This window comes from Urocitellus parryii, chromosome 5 (genome assembly GCF_045843805.1).
Source record: "Urocitellus parryii isolate mUroPar1 chromosome 5, mUroPar1.hap1, whole genome shotgun sequence".
Lineage (NCBI taxonomy): Eukaryota > Metazoa > Chordata > Mammalia > Rodentia > Sciuridae > Urocitellus > Urocitellus parryii.
In genome coordinates, this window is record NC_135535.1 from 71634992 (window position 1) to 71661741 (window position 26750).

General features: G+C 33.5%; 1 protein-coding gene across 1 annotated transcript in view; it reads left to right on the forward strand.

Annotated features, from left to right (window-relative positions):
• The first annotated feature begins 143 nt into the window (after positions 1–143).
• Pus7l (pseudouridine synthase 7 like) overlaps positions 144–26750 on the forward strand; it is a 29721-nt gene continuing 3114 nt past the window's right edge. The window contains exons 1-7 of the mRNA XM_026401435.2: positions 144–216; positions 3255–4177; positions 10777–10936; positions 12939–13131; positions 17830–17928; positions 20929–21010; positions 23825–24102. Of these exons, the coding sequence (XP_026257220.2) occupies positions 3271–4177; positions 10777–10936; positions 12939–13131; positions 17830–17928; positions 20929–21010; positions 23825–24102 (1719 nt within the window). The 5' untranslated portion in view covers positions 144–216; positions 3255–3270. The remainder of the gene's footprint in view (positions 217–3254; positions 4178–10776; positions 10937–12938; positions 13132–17829; positions 17929–20928; positions 21011–23824; positions 24103–26750) is intronic.

The window sequence follows — 26750 nt, forward strand, 5'->3', positions numbered from 1 at the left end:
CTAGGTGCCTGTAGGCGGCTCTACGACTGTAGAAACCCTTGCGAAGGTAGATTCTTTAAGGGTGAGCCTGTCCCTTTAAATATGCCTCCGTCGGAGGCTGAAAAATCAAAAGCTTCCGGACATGCGCAGAGCGTGCAGAGGAACGCCTTCTTCTGGATTTAACACGGGTGCGAGATTTTGGCGCCACGTGGGGATCGTATGTGTGTTCATGATCAGGTCGGGATTGAGGAGTCCTACTTTTTATCCTCAAGAGAAGGGTGACGTGGGCCAGGGTCGCGCCTTGTACGGGCGGGGCAGGGTGGGCGAAGAAACAAGTAGAGCTGCTGTCAGTGTTGGAGAGTGTTTGGATGTGGAGGCTTTGCCGCTCCAGGCTGTCGTTGGAGGGGTGGCTTCGGTAGGAGTTTCACAGGCCTGGGCGATTGGTGAAAGAAGAGGATGAAGGACAAGGAGCTACCCTTCTCTGTTTCCAACACCGTCGCAGTATCCCTCCTCAACCAGCAGTTCCTCAACCACTGCCAGCCAGCTGCCCTCAGCGCCCCACTCTTCCCTCATCTGCAGACTTCTGCCTGGGAGCACTAGCCCTTAATGCATAACTCCACTTGGGCGCCCTTTCCACCCTCAAGATCCCCTCAAGGTTTTTCCACCTATTTCATTAGTTTAGAAGTCTTTCGTATCTTTTCTTGGGGAAAGAAATGATGATCATCTTCCGGGGCCAATTCCTCCAGCTGAACCCCTTGTTTTTCTTCCCCAACTCTTATTCCATCAGATGCATCCTGCTCAGTTTCCTCAAAGTCGACTTAGAAAAATGTCCTTTTGGATTGTGTTCCTTTTCTACTCGAACATCTCCAGTGGTCAGCTAGTGATGTTGCAATCGATTCTAAATCTTTGACAGACCATTCAATGTCCTTCATACTCTGGCCTTAATCCAGCTGTTTTTTACAAAATTCGGTCAAAGTTTCCTCCCACCTCTAAGTGCTCTGTATCCGGGCCATTTTTCTCTAACATATTGCGTATTTTGTTTGCATGTTACTTATGCCTCTGTCATGTTTCTACCTCTTGAAATATTTCAAAGACTTAGATGTCCGCTTCTTATATTGTGTCTTTTCCGATTATCCTAGGCAAAAGTCACCTTTTCTTCCTTTTCATTCTTAAAGCTCTTATTTTGTTTTAGGTGTTTCATTCAACAATCAGTATTGATTATAGACTTACTGTGTGCTTGATGCTGTTCTAAACACGGGTTAATCAGTGCATAATGCAGAGTTCCTTTTCGAATGGAGTTGATATTAGATTTGGGAACATAGACAGTAAATAATAAAGAGAAACATTAGCTAGACATGCTATGGAGAAAATTAAATAGGATTTTGTGGAAGAGAATGACTTGCATATTCCTATGGATTATTGGTCAGAATAAACCTCTCAGAATGTGAATCCTAAAAGATACAGTTATATGATTAAGGACAAATTTAAGCAGCAAAAACAGTTATGAAGATAGTGAAGAATGGTAGTATAACTGGAGTATAGTGGGTAATGGGGTAAAGGTACAAGATGAGTTTGGAGAACAAAGGCAAAATGTTTTTGGAAGCCAGTACAAATAATTTGACTTTTGTTATAAATGTAATAAGAGGGCTTTAAACAGAGTTGTGATATGATTTACCTTTTTAAACAACATTCTGGATACTGCATCGAGAAGGACTATAGTACGCTGGATGCATAAGCAGGGATTAGAGGCCTTCACAAAGTCTTGAGAATTTGGGGGATGGAAGTATTTAAAGTAATGGTGATGAAAGGACAGTGAGAGTGATCAGGGAGTCATATCCTTACAGTTTGTACAGATTTTTTTTGTGTGTGTGTGAGAAAGTCAAAGTTATGACCATAAGAAAGGATAACAAAAATAAAGTGAGAGCTTGAGGATGAAATTGAGGAAGCGAGAAACCAAGAAATTAAATGGATTATCCATATAGATGATCATGATGTAATGCTGGATAAGAATATTGTGAACCAGAAGTTTTAAGTGAATAAAGAAAAGTCATCAGGAGAGAGAGGATGGCAGTGGAGGATAATGCCTGATGGCATGATCTGCAAAGGAATTGGGATTTTTAGAGGTAGGGGAAGAAATGATAGAGAAAGATCAGTGGGAAACAGAAAGTATAATCTCCAGGTCCTTAACTAGATAAGTGTAGGAAACAAACAAACAAACAACAACAACAACAACAACAAAACCACTTTACTTGAGAGGACTATTGAAGAAGGAACCTGGGGAAATAGCCAGGTTTTAATAAGGGCAAGAAATAGAAGGGACTGTGTAGGAAACTAAAGAATTAAGGAAAATGTATATATCTTCATTTCGTAAATTAGGATATAGAGAATTTGCTGTGATTTCTGCATAGCACAATGGAAAGGATTGAGAAGGGAAGTGGTTTGCTCAGTTGGTCCAGTTTAGTACAGTATATTTTAGAAATGAGATGAAGGTCCAGATGATGATAAATTATCTGCATAATATGAATAACACAAACTGAGTATTAAGGCTCCTAGACAAGTTATCTTTCCAACAGCTCCATAAGTTATGGTAGCAGTGGATTTTATTACTGAGTGAAGGTGTTCTCAGAGAACAATTCTCTTGTCTACTGCTTCAAAAAAACCCTGTAAGGGTTTCTTGTCTATGATGCCAAGGATATGATTACAATTTTTCTCTGAATCAACCTCACATTTTTATATCAATATTAATTGAGGGCTTTAGGGAAGGCTTAAAGTCCAGGACTAACCTAAACCTCCCATGAAATGTAAACTCATAGTACGTTGGCATTTAGAACTTTGTTAAGCTATCAATTTTGACTTTTTTTTTTCATCTTGTCCCCTCTCCTGTTTTAACTTCTAATATATAAAAACCTAGCCACTATTTCTCTGGAATTAGTTGAAAGTTTTAGGCTCAAGAGGTGGGATTGGACAAATCATTGTACTTGTCTTTTCTTTGTGGACCTACAGATGATTTTTTTTTTTTTTTGTAAGCTTGGAATTGATCCATTTTAATTCTGGACAGGAGGCAGAAGACTAGAGTGAATGAAGAATCAATTTATAAATCAGTAGTTGTACCAAAAATGGGTCAAATACACATGATTTATAGTCATAAATTGTTAATGTCATCTAAGGGGACTCAGGATTGAAAGGTCTATGTACATCTTGTAAACCTTTTCCCTTTTTTGTTAGCTACAACTTCTCTTTCTGATTAACTAATTGTCTTTTTGTTTCTTTTGTAGGCATTATTATTGAAGAATGGAAGAAGATACACATTATAGAATCAGGTTTAGTTCTTTGTGTTTCATCAATGAACATGTTGGATTTCAGGGTACTATAAAAAGCTCACCTGGTGACTTTATTGTTATTGAGATCGATGAACAAGGACAGTTAGTTAATAAAGCCATTGATGGACCAATTAATGCAGTTAGTAAAATACCTGAGCAGAATAATTTTGCCAAAAAGCCAAAATTAGATCTTCAAAATTTGTCCTTTGAAGATGGAAGTTACCAAGAACTTAATACTTTGTCTAAGTGCTCTGATGGTGACCAAAATCATCAGTCTAATTCAGAAAAAGAAGATACCATCAGTGATAGGACTTCCAAGTGTGAAGAAGAAAAAGCTGATGTATTAAACTTCTTTTTAGATGAAAAAACAAATGAATTACTGAATCAGTTTGCCTGTGATGTAAAAGAGAAATGGAATTCAGAAACTGAGCTAATTGGGCCATCTCCTGAATTCTCATTAGGCAGGATCCTTGACAAAAACCAAAGGGCTATTTTACACAGTGCTATTAGGCAGAAATTTCCTTTCTTAATAACTATAGGAAAAAACAGTGAAATTGTTATAAAACCAAATCTTGAATATAAAGAACTTTGCCATTTGGTATCTGAAGAAGAAGCACTTGACTTTTTTAAGTATTTGGATGCAAAGAAAGAAAATTCCAAATTTACCTTTAAGCCTGATGCAAACAAAGACCACAGAAAAGCTGTCCACCATTTTGTCAATAAGAAGTTTGGAAACCTTGTGGAGACCAAATCTTTTCCTGAACAGACTTACAGTGCTGGTGATCCAAATGTAGTAATAACAGTAAGATTTCGGGAAAAAACAAAGCACAAGAAAAGGTCTCTTCTTGAATGCCAGGAAAGAAAAGTGATATATACAGGTAACTAAATAATAAATCATGTCTTGGAATAGCTTACTTAAATTTAAAATTATGTGGAAGCTGAATACCTTCAATGAGTTGAGTAGACATGGCTAGAGAGATTCTGGGAAAAAAAATATACCGGTCTGTTACTTAAAGGAAGATGAATCCTTCCAAATTATATCAGTGTAAAAATTAGCCTGAAAACTTGGGTAATAAAGATGTTTATAGTTAACATAGCCTCAATTGTATCATGTTGAAACCATTGTTTTGTGCTCAAAAAGTTTTATTGATTTCACATTTTGAACATCAATTAAAATTAAGTTTTTGGAGATAAGAAGAATTTGTTTGCTATGTTTAGAAAAGTTGAAAAGAACCCCCCCCCCATAACCCAAAACAATTAAACTTCCCTACTCATGGTAAAGGCTCCTAAAACTGGGCTCTGTCAGTCTTCTCTAGGATGTGCTCAAATTTTGGCATGCATTTTAATCATCAGAAATTTTTGGTAAAATGAATTTTTGAGTCCCATTCCAGTTTGTGATTCAGAAGGGTTGGAGGGGGACTTTACAAATCCTTCACTAATACTTTATCTATTGGTTTGGGGACTACATTTTTAGAATCACTGTTTTAGGGGATGTATAGAATTCCTAGGACAGATGAAATTGATGAAATCTCACTGTCAGTTCTAGCTGACAAAGTTTAATTGGTCTGTGTCCTGTTTGAAGAATGGAAAGTATTTCATATGGTCATGTTTTACAAATTTACTTAGTGAATTATTTAAAAGAAGACCAGTAACCCACGTTTGCACGGTTGAATGTGGCACAGAAACAGGACTATGTACCATGTACATACTTTGTGTTGTAAATGAAAAAGAGTTTGGATTTTTGAGTTATGTGAGTATAACTTTTTATTATGACTCTAGTTCACAGAAATATTTATGAAATTTTAAATATCCTTAAGATTTAAGTTCCTTAAATGTGAAAATGGAAATAATATATAGGCAAATTATTTAACAATTTATATCTTTTTTTCCCCCCTCCTCAGTATTGACCTCAAAGGTGCTGTATCACTGAACTATATCCCCAGCCTTTCTGATTTTTTTATTTTGCAACAGTCTTGCGAAGATGCCACCACAGTTGCCCTTAAATTTCAGAACCTCTTGTCTCAGCTTCCAAAAGCACTGTGATTACAGGTGTGCACTACCATGCCTGGCACAATTCATAACTTTTAAGTGTACTTTAAAAATGAGATAATAGTAAAACCTTACAATGATATTCTCAGGATTAATTGAAACTCATGAAATTATTTAGTATGTAATAATTACTTAAACGTTAGCATCTTTTTCTCTCCTGGTAATTTCTGTCTAGTTGTATGACTTGACTTTCCCAAGATAAAGCTGCTAACATAGAATTTGACATATCAGGCATGCAATAAATATTAGCAGATAAGTCTATTATGAAGGAAAAACAATATTAACTTTATATGTAGGGAGAAGAATTGCTGTTAAGTGATTTAAACAACTCTAGGAATTCTTATTTTTAATACGACTTGAAATTCTAATAGTACTAATTTGAGTTAATGAGTCAAATGTGAAAACTTTTTATATTAATTTAAATAAATTTTGTAAAGCTATGAATGGTTGGAGGGATATATTAAAAGAAGAATTAATGGCTTGCCTGAGGATGATTATGAAGGTACTGGGATACCTACAAGCCCAAGAACAAAGAAAGAGACAAAAATAAATTTTGCCTACTCCATATTTTTGCTTAGGCAATGCTTTATGAGAATCAAAAGGTAAAAATATTTAATAACCAGATCTCTATAAAACCTGGATCCTTTTTAAAAAAAATCCTTAAAAATTTTTTAATTGTGGTAAAACCATTTTAATTATTTTTAAGTGTATAGTTCAATGGTAAGGGCACTCACATTGTTGCACAAATATCACCACTATTTGTCTCCAGAATTTTGTCATGTTCCCAGGGTGACACTCCATACTTATTAAATGAAGGTTTGTGTTACTTAGCATAATGTGTTCAAGGTTCATCCATATTGAGGTGTGTGTTAGAATTTCTTTTCTAAAGCTGAATAATATTCCATTGTATGTATATAACACATTCTGTTCGTTCATTCATTTGCCAATGGATAGGGTCACTTCTATTTTTGGACTATTGTGAATTATGCTACTATGAATATGGTTATATTCAAGTTGCCTTTTCAGTTCTTCAGGGTATATACATAGCAGTAGAATTATTAGGTTATATGGTAATTCTGTGTTTAATATTTTGAGAAATTGCTCTGCCATTTTTCCATGACACATTTTTGAAATACTAGTAAAAAAGACTTTAAGCATCCAATAAAAATTTCATTTTAGATATTTATTTTCCATCACTAGAGGATTCATTTGACTTGTAGGTCTTAAATTTCCTCACTATGTTTGTGCTTTCCTTTAATCTTTGAGTCTATTTTTGATAGAGCCTTAAAAATGTTTGCTAATTTCATCTCTTTCATGGACTGATCTTTATTTGGGTTATGGGTCATGTGTTTATGCTTCTTCACATGTCTAATACTATTTTTAGAGGCCCAAAATTGTGCTATTGCATTGTTGAGTATCTGAATTGTGTTGTCTTCTTTTTTGTCAAGTAAAAAGTATTTTGCAGATTCATTTGAGGTTTCATTTTAAGTTTAAAGGGAAATTTACAGTAGGTTTTACTCTGTGACCATTATAGAGCTCTTGTCTAGAAGAAGTCCAGGATAAAGATCAAGGTGCAGTAATGTTAGAGTCTGGTTCTCTCCTTAGTTTGCAGATCAGCACCTTCTCTCTCACATGTCCTTTTCATGTTTTTTTAAATTTTTTATTTTTTAGTTGTTGATGGATCTTTATTTTATTTATTTATATGCAGTGCTGAGAAATGAACCCAGTGCCTCACACATTCTAAGCAAATGCTCTACCACTGAACTATGACCCTAGCCCTTCATTGTGTGCTTTTGAGGGAAGAGAATGAGAATGCTGTGTTGTATCTTATAAAGATGCTAAACCTATTGTACTAGGGTTCCACCATGATGACCTCATTAACTTTAATTACTTCATTTGAGGCCTCATCTTTAAACTGGCCATACTGGTGTTTGGAGCTTAAGCAATATGAACTTTGAGGGTATACATATAATCAGTACATAACAGATGATAAATGATTATTATTATTTCATGTCACTAAGTTTTAATGCAGTATTCAGAAGTTAATAGTGATTCTGGTACCAGAAACGGTTGCTTCTATAACAAAAACCTAAAACTGGTAGGTACCTATTCTTAGGCAGAAGTTTGAATGTCCCTATTATGAAAAGGGATTATTATGATAGTTTACAGTAAAATGTTAGAATCAAGACAAAAGGGATCCTTGGTATATAGTGCCAGGAAATTTAACATTGTGTTAATCTTTTGTTAAAATGGAAAGCAAAAAAATGTATCTGTTGAAGGAATGCTCAAAGAAAGATTTCCAGGCAAGTGTTGAAATGTAAACTGGCTTTTTATTGCTTATGATAAAATTCTAATGGAAAACCAGTCACATATAAAAAGGAACTGGATATTCTGTGTCCAAAAACAAACAAACAAACAAATTATATGCATACATATTTAAATTTCCAATCACTCCAAGTTGCACATGATGTTTAAATTAAGAAATGGCTTCCAGGCAAGGTCCAGACAGCATGCTCTAAGAAGGAAATCTAGATGTGATTATACAATCCTTTTGTTAAAATTTTAGAAAGATTTGTAATAATGCTTTAGAGAGTAGTTCAGACAGACAGAGACCTTCTAAGGATTCTAAAGGTGTAATTCTTGGACTCCTGTTTAAACAGTAGTTCTAGGATTTTTAGGGGAAATATATCTCCATAGCTTTAGCCCAAAGTAGGAAAGGTCGTTTCTTAATAAATTTGATTATCTTTTGTCTAAGGGAGTGAATCCAAAGAAGATCCATACAGTTCTTTTAAAGGGTCAGACAGTAAGTACTAAATAAAGAGGCATTTGAACTCCCAACTTGCAAAGGCAGTCACTAGTGTGGGAAAACTATTTTGCTACAAATAGGCATATATGGAAAAATACTTTTTCCCCCCAGAACTAAGAACCAGAGGTAAATGTAAGAGCCATTAACAAATTCCTAGACATTGATAGTACTAAATTCTGATAAAGGGACTAATAACAATTACTAAGGATCAGTGACTTCTTCGTAATTACAGTTTGAATGTGGAATTCAGAGTGCTTATGCCATGTGTGTCCCAACATATTGAGGTGTGTGAAAATCGATATGTTTTCTTTCACAGTTCTTTGTATCCTTTATATTAAGAGAAGTTGTATTTGGGGATGTAAATTCAAAAGAAAATGTACCCAACTTGTGCCTTATTTATTTCTGAATTTGATGTATATGTAGAGATCCTAGAATTTGAGCTGATGTAATAGGATGAGTCTTTGGGGCCATAGAAAATATGTATATTTTGAATAGGATTGGAACATTAAATATGATTAAGAGCATGGATTTTATTTTTCAGCATTCATGATGGCTCTCAGTTTGCCAATCCTCCTAATGTTGCCACACAGTTTGGCCTGAGTGACCAATAGGACAGGATAGTAATTGTGGTGTATGATATGACTTTTGAAGCTAGATCTTAAAAGTATTATACTTTTGGTCCATTTTTCCTGGATTGCTTACTCTGGGGAAAACCAGCTACTATAATATAAGATACTGAAGCCATCCATTCTAGAGGAACTAAGACCTCTCACCAACAACCAACACCAACTTGCTCACCATGTGAGTGATTCTCTTTAGAAATGGATTCTCCAGTTCCTCTTAAGCTTTTAAGTCACGGTAGCCCTAGCTACATTTAACTAGAACTTCATGAGACCTAAGCTAGATCCACCCAACTGAGATGCCCTTGAATTCCTGACCCAAGAGTAACCATGAGAGATATATCAACATTGTAAACCACTAAGGTTTGGTGTGACTTGTTGTGCAACATTAGATTAATAATACATAGCCTTTAACCCTAGATATATACAAATTGTTAATCAGCAACGAACTCAAGGGATTACCTCTTCTGATTTCTGGAAATCTTTCTCATCTGGTACTCTGCCTGGTAAATTCCAGCTCACTTAGCCTTCTTGAACTCCAGTCTCTTTACCCTTTTAATTCAGCAAGACTATTCTATCTGGATTCTACCTCCATGTATTGTGGTCCAGAAAGTATTTCTAAGTAGAAAACCAGCAGCATTTCAGGACTCACCTCATGTGACCACTGTTATTCAGTTTCCAAAAACAGCTATTCTGTATGTTTTGTTCAGTTTTCTAATTGTTTACAATGGGCTGGTATTCATGATTCCAACATAGCACAAGGTAGAAGTCTGAAACTAAATTTTAAAATTTAATATTATTGATTTTCTTTGTAATGCTTCATTTTTCACAAATAAGAAAAAGTTATATATCTTATAAATTTAGTGACATTTAAGTTTTTGTAAGAGTTCCCATGTTGTTACTTCAATAAGATTCAGTGTAGAAAGATAAATTTAAATTGATTATTTTAAATTGGAACTAAAAGTCTCATTGTCTTAAATTCAAGGATATAAACTTCTACGTAGATGTAATAATATCATTGATTTGATTCTCTAAAATGGTTATATGAAATTCCAAATAATTATGGACACAGAAGTGCTTTTTTCCTGTGGCTGGGAATATTGCTCAGTTGGTAGAGTGTTTGCCTTGCGTGCACAAGGCTCTGGGTTTAATCCCCAGCACAAAAAAAAAAAAAAAAAAAAAAAAAGGAAAGAAAGAAAAAAAGTGCTTATTTCCTTAGGCTAATTTGCAACAAACTGCTAATCTTAAATGAGTTGGGGATTCCTTCTTACATGGCTGACCTTTCCTAATGATATCCCCAAGATTATCAGGAATATATATGACATGTTGAACCCTAATCTTTAATCTCCTACAATGAATGTTATTGTATAAAATTTAAATTGGATTGCTAGCTTAGAACTACAGTCATTGAATATAATAGTTAAAAAAATAAGAATAACCTATTTTGGGGGAGCATTTAACCTTGGAACTTGAAAAAAATTTGAGGAAGAGATGCCGCTGTTATTAGATCCTGAAGAATAAATAAAAGTATGACGAATAATATATGGAAGGTACATGTTTTAGACAGAGAGACTCGTACAAAAATACAGAACTGTGGAAGGCTGTAGTCTATCTAAGGATTAAAGAAGTTCTCTGTGTCAGAATTATAGGGTACACAATGAAAGGGGTACATATGGAGATGGGAAAGCTAAATTTGTGCTAGATATGAATGAAAGGTTAAGGGATTTGGATTATTTTTTTAAATTTGTAGGCCATTAATGAGCCAACTCCTTTTAAACAATAACAGATGAAATCTATGATATTGATTTTGTATTTCAATTAAAAATGTTCTTTATCTAATATTACGTTGTTACCCATGAATATGTATAACTATGTGTCCATTAAAATTAAAAAAAATGTTCTTTATCTAAATTGGTTCATTATCCTAAACTGTAGTCTGGTAAGAGTGTCATAGATATGTGGTAGCTACTTTTTTAATAATCTGGGATAATTTGTGTTTTAGCTTTTACCCTACGAAAGGAAAATCTGGAGATGTTTGAAGCAATTGGTTTTTTAGCTATCAAACTTGGTGTGATTCCTTCGGATTTTACTTATGCAGGCCTTAAAGACAAGAAAGCCATCACCTATCAAGCAATGGTTGTGAGAAAAGTGACTCCAGAGAGGTAATAAGGTATTATTATAAGTGTATTAACCTATCAACATTAATTAATTTATTATAGACCAAACTGAATACTCTGCATTAAACATATAATTGTCTTCTTCATAGAGTTTTGTCTCAATTTTCCATTGAAAATATTGGAAGTTTTAGAATAAAACTGAGAAGTGACAATTTTTAAATTGTCCAAATTGTTTCTAAATATTCTGTGCTATATTCAAAGATGTATTATATTCAGGAAAGTGTCATAAATAATTTTTTCCTAATTATTTTAATACTTTTATAACTTTATTATCCTTATTTAGGATAATCCTTGTTAAGTATAAAATACTTTAATTAGCTTCCCTTTAGCTTAATCAAGTTTTTAAAAGTTTTTGTAATTGCAAAATAATTTATTATACATTTAGAAAGTAGAAAAAAGAATAAAAATAAATTAAATCACTGATTATTCTAAGAAATAACTAGCATAAACATTTTGGTTTATTTCTTTTAAGATATTTTTCAGACTCTACCATGTATTCATATCACACATATATTTATTATATATATGAAAATCATATTACATATGCCGTTTATATTTTACTTTTCAAAATAAAATACTTAAATTGTATGAAAATGTATGTCATCAAATATTTCAAAATCATGTCTGTGATACAGATTTATTAACAGTTACCTATTTTTGGAAATAGGAATTCTTTCAATTTTTTTATTATAAATAATACTATGATTAACATTTTTATACTTAAATCTATACCCCATGCATACTTTCCTCAAGACAGACATCAAAAAGTTGAATCATTGGGTCAAAATTCAGCCGAATTTGATGTATTATTAATATTTTAATCCTTATTCATCAGATATTTAAGTATTCACCTATTTACAAGTAGACTTGTCTAAATTCTTCTGAGCTTCTTGTATAAGAGATAAAAAGTTGTGATTTTTGTTTTTGTGGTCAAGAAATACAGTATAAGTAAGAAAGAAAGACTTTAGATTTTGGGCCTTTGAGAAAAAAGCTAGTTTTTAACTACCAAAGAAAACAAATGTTATTAGTTCCTGTCAAGAGAGATTGTTTTCATTTGTCTCATGGTATGGGGTTTTAATTACTCTCCAAGTAAAAACAGGATTTTAGTAGATGCAAAAAACCTAGAGATATATTTGGAGGGATAATAAAATAAACAATTTCCTAATAAAACATAATTTTATAAAGACTACAGAATATGAAGGTAAAAGAAAATTTACATTGGCTCCTTCAGAATCTTAAAATTCATTCTAAGAAAGCTGAGATCTACTTTAGGTGTTGGGTAAGAATTGAAAGTTTGAGTAAGGAAGTGTTCAAAACAGAATTTCAGGAAAATTCTCTATGCTAGTGGCTTTTCTTGATAATTTTGGGAAAAAGGACTGACAAGGAAAGGAGCAAAATCCAGATCAGGGGAAACATCAACACCTATCATTTGAACTAATGAGAAATCAGAAGTCCCACGTAAGTACTCCGTGATAGCATTAGTTAGTAATACATGTTCAAGTTCCTAAATAGGACTACTTTTGTTAGTATAATAGTGACTAGTGCAAATTACTTGTTGAAATAACATTAACTTTAGAATGTTCCAGAAAAAAATACTGTATTATTATCAGTATTATTCTGGTATAATGAATTATATGGCAACTATCATTTCAAATCTTATATTAAAGTAATTTTTAGGAATTGCATGGCAACTATCATTTCAAATCTTATATTAAAATAATTTTTAGGGCTGGGGATGTGGCTCAAGTGGTAGCGCCCTTGCCTGGCATGCGTGCGGCCCGGGTTTGATCCTCAGCACCACATGCAAAACAAAGATGTTGTGTCTGCCGAGAACTAAAAAATAAATATTAAAATTCTCTCTCTCTCTCTCTCTCTCTCTCTCTCTCTCTCTCTCTCTCTCTCTCCTCTCTTCTCTCTTTAAAAAAAATATTTAAAGTAATTTTTAAATGTAAGATTCAACCAAGTCTATATAATTTATCATTTGCAGGTTGAAAAATATTGAAAAAGAAATTGAAAAGAAAAAAATGAATGTGTTTAATATTCGATCTGTTGGCAAGCCCCTTAGACTTGGACAGCTCAAAGGAAATCACTTTGATATTGTCGTCAGAAATTTACAAAATCAAATAAATGATTCTGCAAATTTGAGAGAGAGAATTTTTGAGGCGATAGAAAATGTTAAGGTAAGAAAACTCAATTTTTAAATAGAGAATCACAGGAAAACCTTCATAGTCCTTCTTTTTACACTGAAGTGCGAACAGAACCTTCTGTAACTTTTTATGTGCGTGCATAATTATTTTTAAAATGATAGGGTTATTTGGCTTGTTTTCTGTGTTCTTAATTCAGTTTTATTAAAATAACATAAGTATAATTTTAAAAATACAGTATATGGAGATTCCTTAGAGAAAGGAGAACAATCTCTTGCTTAAAAAGAGATTTATTTCTTCCTTCCTTCCTTTCTTTCTTTCTTTCTTTCTTTTCTTTTCTTTTTTCTTTTTAGAATCTTCTTTATTATTTTTGTCAGGGGAATTTATTTAGTTAGTTTTTGGAAAATTTTTTCAGTAATTCTTTTAGAAATCTTTGTTAAATAGTTAATTACTTTTCAAAATTGTACATAATATTTTTTCTTTTTAATTTGATTTAAAATTTTCTTCAATATATAAATATAGATCATGCACATTTTATTATGTCTTATAGTAAAAAATTGCTTAAGTTTTTAAGTGACATCTGCCAGTCATTTAAATATGCATATACAAACACAGTCTTTAATCAACTAGACTAGGGCATCCGCAAATTTTTCTATAAAGGGCCAGTAATAAATATTTTTGGCTTTATACGCATATGGTTCTTATTGCAGCTAATCAACTGGCCTTGTGTAGAAGCAGTCATAGATAATACATAACTGAATGAACATGTCTATAGAAGTTCATTTTTAAAAGAGTGTTGAACCAAGTGTGGCCTGTGGGGCTTTAGTGGTTTGCCAACTCCTAATTGAGAGTAGTTCTTATACTGGGGAACTTTAAAAAAATTTCAGCAATCAATTTCTACTTTTAAGTCAATTAAATAAGAACATTTGGGGCGTGGCTTTGGCATTGGTATTTTTTTTCTTATGTGGATATTTTATTATTACTATTTTTTATATGTCTATTATATTTTATTTATATATAACAGTGGAATGCATTACAATTCTTATTACACACATAGAGCACAATTTTTTTCATATCTCTGGATTAAACAAAGTATATTCACACCAATTTGTGTGTTCATACATGTACTTTGGATAATAATAACCATCATATTCCACCATCATTTCTAACCCCATGCCCCCTCCTTTCCCCTCCCACCTCTCTGCCCTATCCAGAGTTCATCTATTCCTCTCATGCTCCCTCTCTCTTCCCCTGGCACTGGTATTTTTAAACAGCTTCTTAAGTAATTCTACTCTGTGGCTAACATAGAAAGACACTGATCCAAGTTCTGACCACAAAGATCTTTTTGCATAATTTTTTATTTCTCTAATAGGAAAACAAACAAAGCATGATTTTTAGCTGCCTTGGAGTTGGGAAAATACATTTCAACTAAAGAGTTTTTAAATTTAGCACTGTCACATAGGTATAGGAATTCTCTGTCTATATATTCTATACTTTTTATCTTTTTCCATGACTGATCTATCTAAAAATTCTGTTTTTCCTAAAAAACTATTTCTAAAATGATGTCTTCTAAAAAATGGGGGGAATTCACTGAACTCCCATAACATTTATTACTAGTCATCCAGTGGTACTTAGGAAGATACAACTATATATTATAAAATTTCCATTAGAAGTAATCTTAGCTTTAGCCAGTTTGCTTGCTTTTTTTTTTTTTTTTTTTCTTGGTACCAGAGATTAAACCCAGGAACATTTAACCACTGAGCTACATCATAGCCCTTTTTGTTTTTTATTTTGAGACAGGGTCTCACTGAGTTGCTTAGGGCCTCCCTAATTTTCCGAGGCTGGCGTTTGAACTTTTGATCCTGCTCCCTCAGCCTCTTAAGCTGCTGAGATTACAGGCATGTGCCACCATACCTAGCTCTACATTTTTTTAACTGGTAGTTGTCCATATTGATGAGATTTGTTGTTGTATATTTATATATGTACACAATATAATCCTCAAACATAATTTGTTCATTATCACTCCACAGCACTTTCCTCTTTTCCCAACTGTGATCCCCTGGTCCCTTTCCTTTACTGACCTCCCTTTGATTTTAGGAGATCCACTCCCACCTTTCTTTTTCTTTTTCCTCTCTAGCTTCTGCATATGAGAGAAAATAATCCTTAACAATCTTTAACCTTCCGAGTTTCACATATGTTGCTTAACATCCATTTTCCAGCAAATGCCAGGATTTCATTTTTCCTTATGGCTGAATAAAACGTATTGGGTATATAAACCACATTTATATATTGAGTATATAAACCACATTTTCTTGATCCATTCATCTATTGATGGATAGATACCTGGGCTGGTTTCATAGTTTGGCTATTGTGAATTATGCTGCTATAAACATGCATATGCATGTTATCACTGTAGTAAGATGACTTTAATTCTTCAGGATAAATACCACAGAGTGGTATAGCTGTGTCATATGGTGGTTTCATGTTCTTTTGAGGAGCCTCCATATTGATTTCTATAGTAGTTTACTCACAGTCCCACCAGTAGGCAAAAGTATTCCTTTTTTCTGCATCCTCTCTAGCATTTACTATTATTTGTATTCTCGGACTACCATTCTGATTTGTGTGAGATGAAATCTCAGTAAAATTTTGATTGCATTTCTCTAATTGCTAATGATGTTGAACATTTTTTCATGTATTTGTTGGCCATTTATTATTTTTTCTTTTGAGAATTGTCTGTTTAATTCATTTGTCCATTTATTAATTGGACTATTTGATTTTTAGGTGTAAAGTTTTTTGATGTCTTTATATATCCTCTGTCAGAAGAGTGGCTTAGCCAGCTTTTTTTCTTTTTCATTTTCTTCTTCTTCTTTTTAATTGAATTATGTTCCAGGATTTATTTCCCAAAGCGTAAGGCTTTGGTTTATAAAGACAATATTATAAACTTGTCAATTTCTTTTACATATTAAGAAAGGATAATACTGTTAAAACAGTTACAGAGGCGAAGAGAGTTGCATTGCACCAACAATGATTTTCAATTTATATACCTAAGTGAAATTTGTTTTTAAAAATTTTGTTTATTTATTTATTTATTATTTATATATGACAGTGGAATGCATTGCAATTCTTATTACACATACAGAGAACAATTTTTGATATCTCTGATTTTACACACAGTATATTGACACCAATTCGTGTCTTCATACCTGTACTTTGGATGTTAATGACCATCACTTTCCACCATCATTTCTAACCCCATGCACTTTCCCTTCCCCTCCTACCCCTCTGCCTTATCTAGAGTTGGTCTATTCCTCCCATGTTCCCTCTCCTTCCCTATGAATCAGCCTTCTCATATCAGAGAAAACATTAGGCATTTGTTTTTTTGGGATTGGCTAACTTCACTTAGCATTATCTTCTCTAACTCCATCCATTTACCTGCAAATGCCATGATTTTATTCTCTTTTATTGCTGAGTAATATTCCATTGTGTGTATGTATATATATATATATATATATATATATATATATATATATATATATATATCACAGTTTTTTAATCCATTCGTCTACTGAAGGACATCTAGTTTGGTTCCACAGTTTACCTATTGTGAATTGTGCTACTATAAACATTGATGTGGCTGTGTCCCTATAGTATGCTGTTTTTAAGTCCTTTGGGTATAGACCAAGAAGTGGGATAGCTGGATCAAATGGTGGTTCCATTCCCAATGTTCCAATAGTCAGCTTTCTTTTAATTCTCATGAACAAATAAGAGAGTTAAGTAGCCTTGAAAATAAGGAGTCTTAAAGTTTTCTTCAGATAGTAATAACTGATTGCTATCAACCTTTTATTATATTTAAGTAATTTGGAGGGAAAGTTAAAATTATCCTGGTCATTCTAAGTTATTGTCTGATATTAGTTTATTCAAATTTGAAATAATTAAAAATATTCAACTGAGATTTAATGTAGAGTCCTTAATCTACTACAGTTGATTTTGTACATGACATAAATATGGAGTTCCTTTTGTATCATACTGATAATAAATTATCTTAGCATGTTTTACTGAATAGTCTTTGAGCTGTTGCTCAACAATAATTATTGGCTGAATACATATACTTTGGAGCAGTAAATTACTGTTTTCTATTTCTTTTGAGTACTATGGAAGTTTGGAAACATGACATCAAAATTCACCTCCATCAAGAGGTGATTTCTGTGCTCCACCCTGGAATCTAAGTGCTACGTTGGCTTAAGCTAGAGTACTGCTGGAGTGACATCGTGGCATTTTGTTGGCGCAGCTTTTAAGAAACTAGTCAAACTAAATAATAAATGAATATATAAATGAGTCAAGACTTGTGGGGTTTGAAAAGAAACATTTCTTGTTCCTAACATTTCCTAACAGCAGAAGAGTCTCAAAATAAGAAAGTACCCAAGGGTGAGATCAGATCCTGTTGTTAGGTAACCAACATCATTTCAGTTTTCTTTGAACTTTCCTGACTTTAACAGTGAAAGTTGCATGTCCTAGGAAATCCTCAGTATTGTGAATGGGAAGCTGACATTTTTTTAAGCTTTTTCCACTGGTCTTATGTGCTTTTAATTTTCTAGTTATTTGCTCCCTGAGTACGTATTACTGATTACAGGATTTAAAAAAATAAATATGATGAAAAAATTTGATTATGGTAAATTTTTGATGCAATGATTATATTTATTTAATTTGAATTTATTGACTATTTTGTATTTGTAGAATAAAGGTTTTGTGAATTACTATGGACCACAGAGATTTGGGAAGGGAAGGAAAGTTCATACAGACCAAATTGGATTGGCTTTGCTGAAGAATGAAATGGTATGGATTTTGAAAATATAATCTTATCTATTGAGTCATCTATACTTATCACATAAACCAGCCCATTGCTTTCTTAACCTTAGCCTATGAACACTTATACACACATAGATTATATTTATTGAACATTTATTAAACAATTACTGTTTTCTTGATATTATGTTATAAAGAAGCAAACCACATGTGGTGTACCTTAATAATACTCATTTGAGACTTGGCAAAGAATTAACACTCCTTCAATTCTTAGTGAACCGAATAGAAGATTTAAAGGAAACATACCCTATACATACAGAAATCAGATATCAGATTGCTATGGTTTTGATATGAGGGGTCCTCCAAAAGCTCTTGTGTTAATGCAGAAATATTCAGAGGGGAAGTGATTGGATTGTGAAGCTGTACCATAATCAGTCTATCCTTATTTGAACAGACTGATTAGGTGGTAACTGTAGACAGGTGGGGCATAGCTAAGAGTATTCCCTGAAATGGTTCAACTTCCCTGTGGCCCCTTCCCCCTTTCTCTCTGCCTCTTGACCACCTTGAGCAGAGCAGCACTCCTCTGCCACTCCCTGCCGCCATGTCATTCTGTTTCACCCTGGATCCAAAGCAGTGAAGTTAGCTGACCATAGACAGCCTCTGAAATTGTGAGCTAAAACTGACTAAGTTGTTAGGTATTTTGGTCATAGCGACAAAAAGCTGACTAGCGCAAAAATCATATAAAAGAAAGTCCAAAGACTAAAAGTGAAACAACAAATTTGAAAACAAAATCTGACTAGTCTCAAATGAAAATAAAAATGTATGTCACAAATAAGAAGCTGCATTTCACCAGTTAAAAGTCTGTGTGTGTGTACACACACATATATTTGTATATGTAACTTTAATATATATTTATATTTATAATTACATGTTATATATTCACATATTTTTACATTGGAATGGATTGCACAATAAAAATTGTATATTTGAACAAATACAAGATTATTAAATGATGGTTTAATGCTCACTCATTTGTGTTCTAATGTTTTGAGTGGAAGAGAAAAGCAGCAAAACTTCTGAGAAGCATTGTGCATTAAACATCATCTTATATATGGAAGTATGGCTAACAGCAGTATATTTATACCACATCTGTAAATTTGTATTCAGTTCTGGGCCTCACATTTTAGGAAGGACTTTAACAACTAGAAAATAACTGATACCCTAAAGCATGGTCCAGAAGCCATATTCATGAAAAATGTTTAACAAATGGTATTGCTTCAGTCTGGAAAACTCTGAAGAGAAAATTAACACAAAATATTTGAAATTTTGTTGTATGAAAGAAGAGATGTTTGGGATTTAAAAGATACAGCATACATTCTACTTAAGTTCCACCATTTGTCAAATGTGTTGCTATAGGGAGACTATTTAACTTTCCTGAGCCTAGGTTTCCTTATCTGTAAAATAGAGATAACATGTATAGCACAAGATTTTTGTGAGAAGTAAGGATATAGCTTTTGTGAAAGCCAGACCCATAGCAGATGATTGTTGAAAAGTTCAGTTGAGGGGCTGGGGCTGTAGCTCAGTGGTAGAGCTTTTGCCTAGCATGAGTGAGGCACTGGGTTCGATCCTCAGCACCACATTAAAAAAAAAAGTAAATAAAGTTATCAAAAATATATTTAGGGGCTGGGGATGTGCCTCAAGCAGTAGCGCACTTGCCTGACATGCGCGGGGTGCTGGGTTTGATCCTCAACATCATATAAAAATAAAATAAAGATATTGTGTCCACCTACAAACTAAAAACTAAATATATATATTTAAAAAAGTTCAATTGAACTTTTAATGCTCTGGTTCTCTTTTCCTTTTCCATTTTTTAAAATATTTATTTTCCTATTTACCACTTTATTCTTTAAAATTTTTTTAATCTATTCTTTTTAGCTTTACATGATAGTAGACTCTGTTGGTAAAATTATACATGCACATTTATGTCTTATTCTAATTAGGACCCCATTCTGTGGATGTACACAATGGTGGGTGTCACTTATGTTTTTTTCATATATGTACACAGGAAAATTATGTCAGATTCATTTCACTATCTTTCCTATTCCTATTTCCCCGTCCTTCTGTTCATTCCCCTTTATCTAAGGTACTGAACTTCTTTTTCCCCCCACCCCCTTATTGTGGTTTAGATTCCATATGTCAAAAAAAATTTGAGCTTTTGGGGCTGGGGATGTGGCTCAAGCAGTAGCGCGCTTGTCTGGCATGCGTGCGGCCCGGGTTCAATCCTCAGTACCACATACAAACAAAGATGTTGTGTCTGCCGAAAAAACTAAAAAATAAATATTAAAAAATTCTCTCTCTCTCTTTAAAAAAAATTTGAGCTTTAATTTTTTTTTTTTAATGATTGAATACTATAAAAGAAGCTTGAGTGGGAGATTGGGTTGAATGACCTCTTTTAAGATCCCTTTTTACTCTAAGATATATACTACAAATAAATCTCAGTACTGGAGACAGTGATAAAATATAGGAACTGAGTAGATGTCATTTTTAAATTTAAAATAAAATATTAAAATTGAGAATCTTTTCATTAAGATTTTGGCAGTTATTTTTAAGACCAAGAAATTCAGGGAATTGAGAACACAAATGAAATGAAATCATTGGCATGCCATTTCCCTGTACTTGCTTCCTTCCCTTTTTTGTTGTGTGTATTGAATATTTATGCCATTACTTTATACTTGTGTTCACATCTCAATTTAGGAAAAGAATGACAAAAGAAGAATTATAGAAGTGATTGTGGGAGGGGGCACTTTTCCCAGTCTGTAGTGTTTTAAACCTACATATAAAATTAGTTCATTTTGGAGGTTTATTTAACATTGACTATTAACTTTTGAAAGCCTCCAGAGAAAATTATAGCATCAAATATCATTCATTAAATGCCTATCCTACTAGGGTGTCCAAGAATTTAAATCTGTTTTTAAAAAAGTAAGTTGAGATTTTCATTTAATATATATTTGTTTGCTTCATTTTTTCAAGGTGAAGGCCATAAAATTATTTCTTACACCAGAAGACTTGGATGATCCTGTAAATAGAGCAAAGAAATATTTTCTTCAAACTGGTATGTTAGTTTCTTTATCCCATACATAGCCGTACTGATATATAATATAAGATGGTATTTTTGTTTTTCTAAGCTGAAACCCTCTGCAGAGAGGAGGTCCAAATTTTAAATGGTACTGATGGCAGTGTAATTCATTAGAATCAGTGAAGAATTGAAACATAATCTAATTAAAAGTTCATTTTTGATATTCAATACTTTATGCATTGTTTTTGATCTAGTTGTAAAATATTCCTGACTCTCAGCCTTCATAATTTTAGATTAATGTTATGGTGTATACATAAAACCCTTAATGGGCTGCAGTGAAGAAAAGTGGCAATGAGTGAGGCTGCAGTCAAAAGGCATGGACTTCACTCTTCACTTAAGTACTTTCCACCTGTGTGATCTTGTGCAGGCCATTTAACTCCATTGTTTTTGTTTTCTTGTCTGTAAATTTTAGCTAATAATGTTACCTAAAAGATGTTAAGAGATTTAAATGATACCCTTAAAATAGTGGCTGGCATATACTCCATACTGAACAAATAGTACTTGTACTTAAAAAATAACCAAAGCAACCATACCATTTCAGGTTCATTCAAATACCCAATCAACATACCTGTTTGTACTAAATTTCACTTACATTGAAATAAAAGACATCAGTTTTCAAATCTCTAGTCATTATTTTTAATCATATACATATAGATAATTATTCACAGAAGAGAAATATTTTTGTGTCACACCACGATATATAAATAGTATGAACATTTTGACTTTATGAATAATCTAAGTAATAATAAAAGATATTTTGAGGTGACTTATTTGTTTATACCTTACTATAGATATAGAGACTGTGAAGATAATTTTCTCATATCAGTAATTCTTAAACTTTAATGTGCATGAGAAACACCTTGTGTATTTATTAAAATGTCAATTATAAGGCCCTACCTGAATGAGCATCTTTGCAGTAGTGCTTAGTAATCTATGCTTTAAAAAAGTGTCTCATTAGTGAGACCTAATAGTATACTGAAAGGATCCAGGTCTCAATCCTTTCTTATTCGAAAAATTCTGTGTATATGTCCAAAATAACTCTTTAAAATCTCTAGTTCCTACTGACTCAGCAGCTTATTTAATTCTTGGGAATATTTGTTGTTGTTGCTGTTTGTCTGGCAGTCTTCTGAATAACCTGAAAGTTAGTTTAGCTCTATTCTAAAGGAAGGAATTCTGGCAAGCTGTTACTGATATTGATGTTGGAATTTTTTCATTTTTTTTTTTAAAGCAAGGAAAGTAAAAGGAAGGCCAATCCAGTGAATGTCTTAAGGATAGCTAGGTTTAACTGATAGTGTTAAAAATCGTCTTAACAAAAGTCAGCCCAGCCAGGCTCGATGGCATACACCTTTAATTCCAGCAGCTCCAAAGGCTGAGGCAGGAGGATTTTGAGTTCAAAAGCCAGCCTCAGCAAAAGCAAGGTGCTGAGCAACTCAATGAGAACCTGTCTCTAAATAAAATACAAAATTGGGCTGAGGATGTGACTCAGTGGTTGAGTGCCTCTGAGTTCAATTCCCAGTACAAAAAAAAAAAAAAAAAAAAGTGGGCCCAAATCTCCATCATGTCACCTTAGGAATTGAATTCCTCAACAAGACACCTAAAGTGCAAGAAATAAAATCAAGAATCAAATGGGATGTTATCAAACTAAAAAACTTCTTCACTCCAAAGGAAACAATCAAGAACAGAAACAGTCTACAGAGTGGGAGAAAATCTTTGCCACTTGTACCTCAGATACAGCATTAATCTCCAAGATACATAAAAAACTAAAAAAACTAAACACCAAAAAAATTCAAATAACCCAATCAATAAATGGGCAAAGGAATTGAACAGACACTTCAGAGAAGAAATATGAACAGTCAATAAATATATGAAAAAAAGTTTAATATCACTAGCAATTAGAAAAGTGCAAATTAAAACAACACTGAGATTTCATCTCACTCCAGTCAGAATGGCAATTATCAAGAATACAAGTAATAGTAAATGTTGGTGAGGATGTGAGGAGAAAGGTACTCATACATTGCTGGTGGGACTGCAATTTGGTGCAACCACTCTGGAAAGCAGTATGGAGAGTCCTGAGAACACCTTGAATGGAACCACCATTTGACCCAGTTATCCCACTCCTGGGTATATATATCCAAAGGAATTAAACTCAACATATTGTAGTGATGAGGCCACGTTAGTGTTCATAGCAGCTCAGTTCTCAATAACTAAGGTATGGAACCAACCTAGGTGTCCTTCAGTAGATGAATGGATAAAGAAAATGTGTTACATATACACAATGGAATATTACTCATCCTTAAAGAAGAATGAAATTATGGCATTTGTTGGTAAATTGATGGAATGGTAGACTATCATCTAAGTGAAATAAGCCAATTTCCAAAAATGAAAGGCCAAATGTTCTCTCTGATATGTGGATGCTGACTCACAATAGGCAGGGCGCCAGGAGGAAGGAGTGGAAGTTCACCGGATTGGAACAGGGTGGATTGGAGGGAAAGGGAGTTGGTATGGGAATGGGAAAAACAGTTGAATGAATTGGACATAACTTTCCTTTGTTCATATATGAATACACATCTAGTGTAACTCCACATCATGTACAACCACAAGAATGGGAAGTTATACTTCATGTATGGATGATATATTAAAATACATTGTAATGTCATATATAACTAAAACGAACAAATAAAAAAGTCATCTTTATATATATGTTGATTGCTTCTCATTTAGACAGCATAAGAAAAATCTCCATAGTGGCTTTTAAATAAAAGTGGCTAACTGATTTGCTTTTCATTTCAGAGGATGCTAAAGGCACACTTTCATTGATGCCTGAATTCAAAGTTCGAGAGAGAGCGTTGTTGGAGGCATTACATCGCTTTGGCGTGACAGAGGAGGGTTGTATCCAGGCATGGTTCTCTTTTCCCCATTCCATGCGCTTATTCTATATTCATGCATACAGCAGCAAAATTTGGAATGAGGCAGCGTCTTACCGACTTGAAACCTATGGATCAAAAGTAGTGGAGGGTGATTTGGTCTGTTTGGATGAAGATGTTGATGAGCATTTTCCAAGTACTAAAGTAAGTATCATTCATCAAGGAGATTTAATTATCATATCAGAGACATTAATTTTCAGAACCTCTGATTTTGGAAACACTTTCAAACTAAGCATACTTTTAATTTATTTTTACTTAGTATTGATCATCTGCTTCTATTCTCTGTCAATTGAGGATTAACAAGTTAGAAAATGGAAAAATATTGGGGTTGAGGATGTGGCTCAGTGGTAAAGTGCTTGCCTCGCATGTGTGAGGGACTGGGTTCAATCCCCAGCACCACGTAAAAGTGAATAAAGATACTGTGTGTTCATCTACAACTAAATAAATATTAAAAAAAAAGAAAATGGAAAAATAAAAATAGTAAGTGGTATGGAGTGAGAATGGTGCATGGTACCATTTAAAACTTCCTTTAAATAATTGACTTTAAAAAAAAATCACATGGGCAATGCACAAAACAAGAAAAATTAAAGTCAAAACATAGCAATTGGGGCTTCATTCCTTTAGCTACACTAATTTGATTCCCTCCTTGTCTCTGCAAAATCAACCTCTGTTGATCGGCATTTGACTTTCTAGATTTTTCTCCATGCTTTTACATAAATATCCACAGAAAGTGGGGTTTTATTCCATTAGTTACCATTGAGAAAATAAAAGGCAAGGCTTAGAAGCACAAAACTTCTAAAAGAAAAGTAAGTTTTATAATCATGATACACAGAATATGTAATATTATGTTTCTTTTCTATAAATGTGATTTTTATGTAAATATGATTTCATAACTGCCTTTTTTCCTCTTAACAATGTTTTTTATTTCAGAGCAACATTTAAAAATTTTTTTTTAATTTGTTCTAATTAGTTATACATGACAGTAGAATGCATTTTTGACACATTGTATACAAATGGAGCACAACTTCTCATTCCTCTGGCTGTATATGGTGCAGAGTCATACCAGTAGTGTAATCATACATGTACATAGGGTAATAATGTCCATCTCATTCCACCATCCTTCCCATTCCTACATCCCCTCCCCACACCTCACTCCCTTCTACACAATCTAAAGTTCCTTCATTCTCTTCTACCCCCATCCCAATTATGGATAAGCATGCACTTATCAGAGAGAACATTTTATAAGCCTTTGGTTTTGGGGGATTGGCTTATTTCACTTAGCATGATTTTTCTCCAGCTCCATCCATTTACTTGCAAATGCCATATTTCATTCTTCTTTAAGGCTAAGTAATATTCCATTGTGTATATATACCACATTTTCTTTATCCATTCATCTGTTGGAGAGCATCTAACTTGGTTTCATAACTTAGCTATTGTGAATTGAGCTGCTATAAACATTTATGTGGCTGTGTCACTGTAGTATTCTAATTTTAAGTCCTTTGGGTATAAACTGAGGAGTGGGATAACGGGGTCAAATGGTTCCATTTCAAGTTTTCTGAGGAATCTCCATACTGTTTTCCATAGTGGTTAGATTAACAATGTTTTAATGACATTTACATTAATGAAATTATAACTATTTATATCATAAAAGTTGATCCTTTCATTTTTTTCTCTGTTCAAGTAGTATGTTATCTCTGTGGGTTTTAACTAAATTATGAAACTAGATTCCATAAATTATGTGTGAAAATTTATTTTATAATATTGTAATAAAAAAGGAATAAATGATTGTTTTCCAGCATTATCTTAAGTCAGTCTCCCAAATAAGTTTTAAAGGATTTGAGCAGTGCTTATATATTACATCATATGAGCAATTGAATTTTAAAGAAGAAAAAGACTTTAGAGACTATTTTTTTGTGTGTGGGGAGGGTACTAGGGATTGAACCCAGGAGTGCTTAACCACTGAGCCACATTCCCATCTCTCTCTCTCTCTTTTTTTTTTTTTTTTTTTTTTAATTTAGAGACATTAACTCACTGAATTACTTAGGACCTTGCTAAGTTGCTGAGGCTGGCTTTGAATTCACGATCCTCCTGCCTCAGCCTTCTGAGCCACTGGGATTACCTGCGAGACTGTTTTTTATAGATAAGAATTAAGATCCAGAGTCACACAAGTAACAGAACTAGAAAGACCCTGCTTCTTGACTCCTAACCCAGATTGGTCTCTACTACATGAAGATAAAAAAGGGGTCAGCATCAAGAACTAGATTGTGGGGCCTGATTTTTCAAAAATTAAGGAAAGATAGATCTGAACTCTGTATAAAGGAAGCATTATTTAAGTTAATGACAAATTCTAGATGTGTGTTTTAGTTTCAAGTAAAACTAATTTAAGGAAGAATCACCAGGAACTTATTCATCCTTATGACTGAAAGTTATGATTGATTCAGATGCAGCTATATCCAGGGACTTAAGCAGTGTTCTAAATAAAATGTCTTTTCTTCCTAGCATATGTTTTTGATGGCAAGATAGTTATTAGAAACTCTAGGCTTACTTCTCGTAACTCTATTCATTTTCCTGCAGGAAAGAGGCTTTTCTTTTCCAACAATGTGTACAGGAGCCATGGAATTGAATCTTAGTGGCTAGGAATGGCCTGGCCTGGGTCACATGTCCATACCAAACAAATTAATATAGACTGGAATATCTGACTAAGTCTGTGTTCCTGGGACCATGCCACCTAATGTGTATCTGAGAATTGGGAGAAGATCCCCTGGAAAATGAGGGTGCTGGTACAGAAAAGT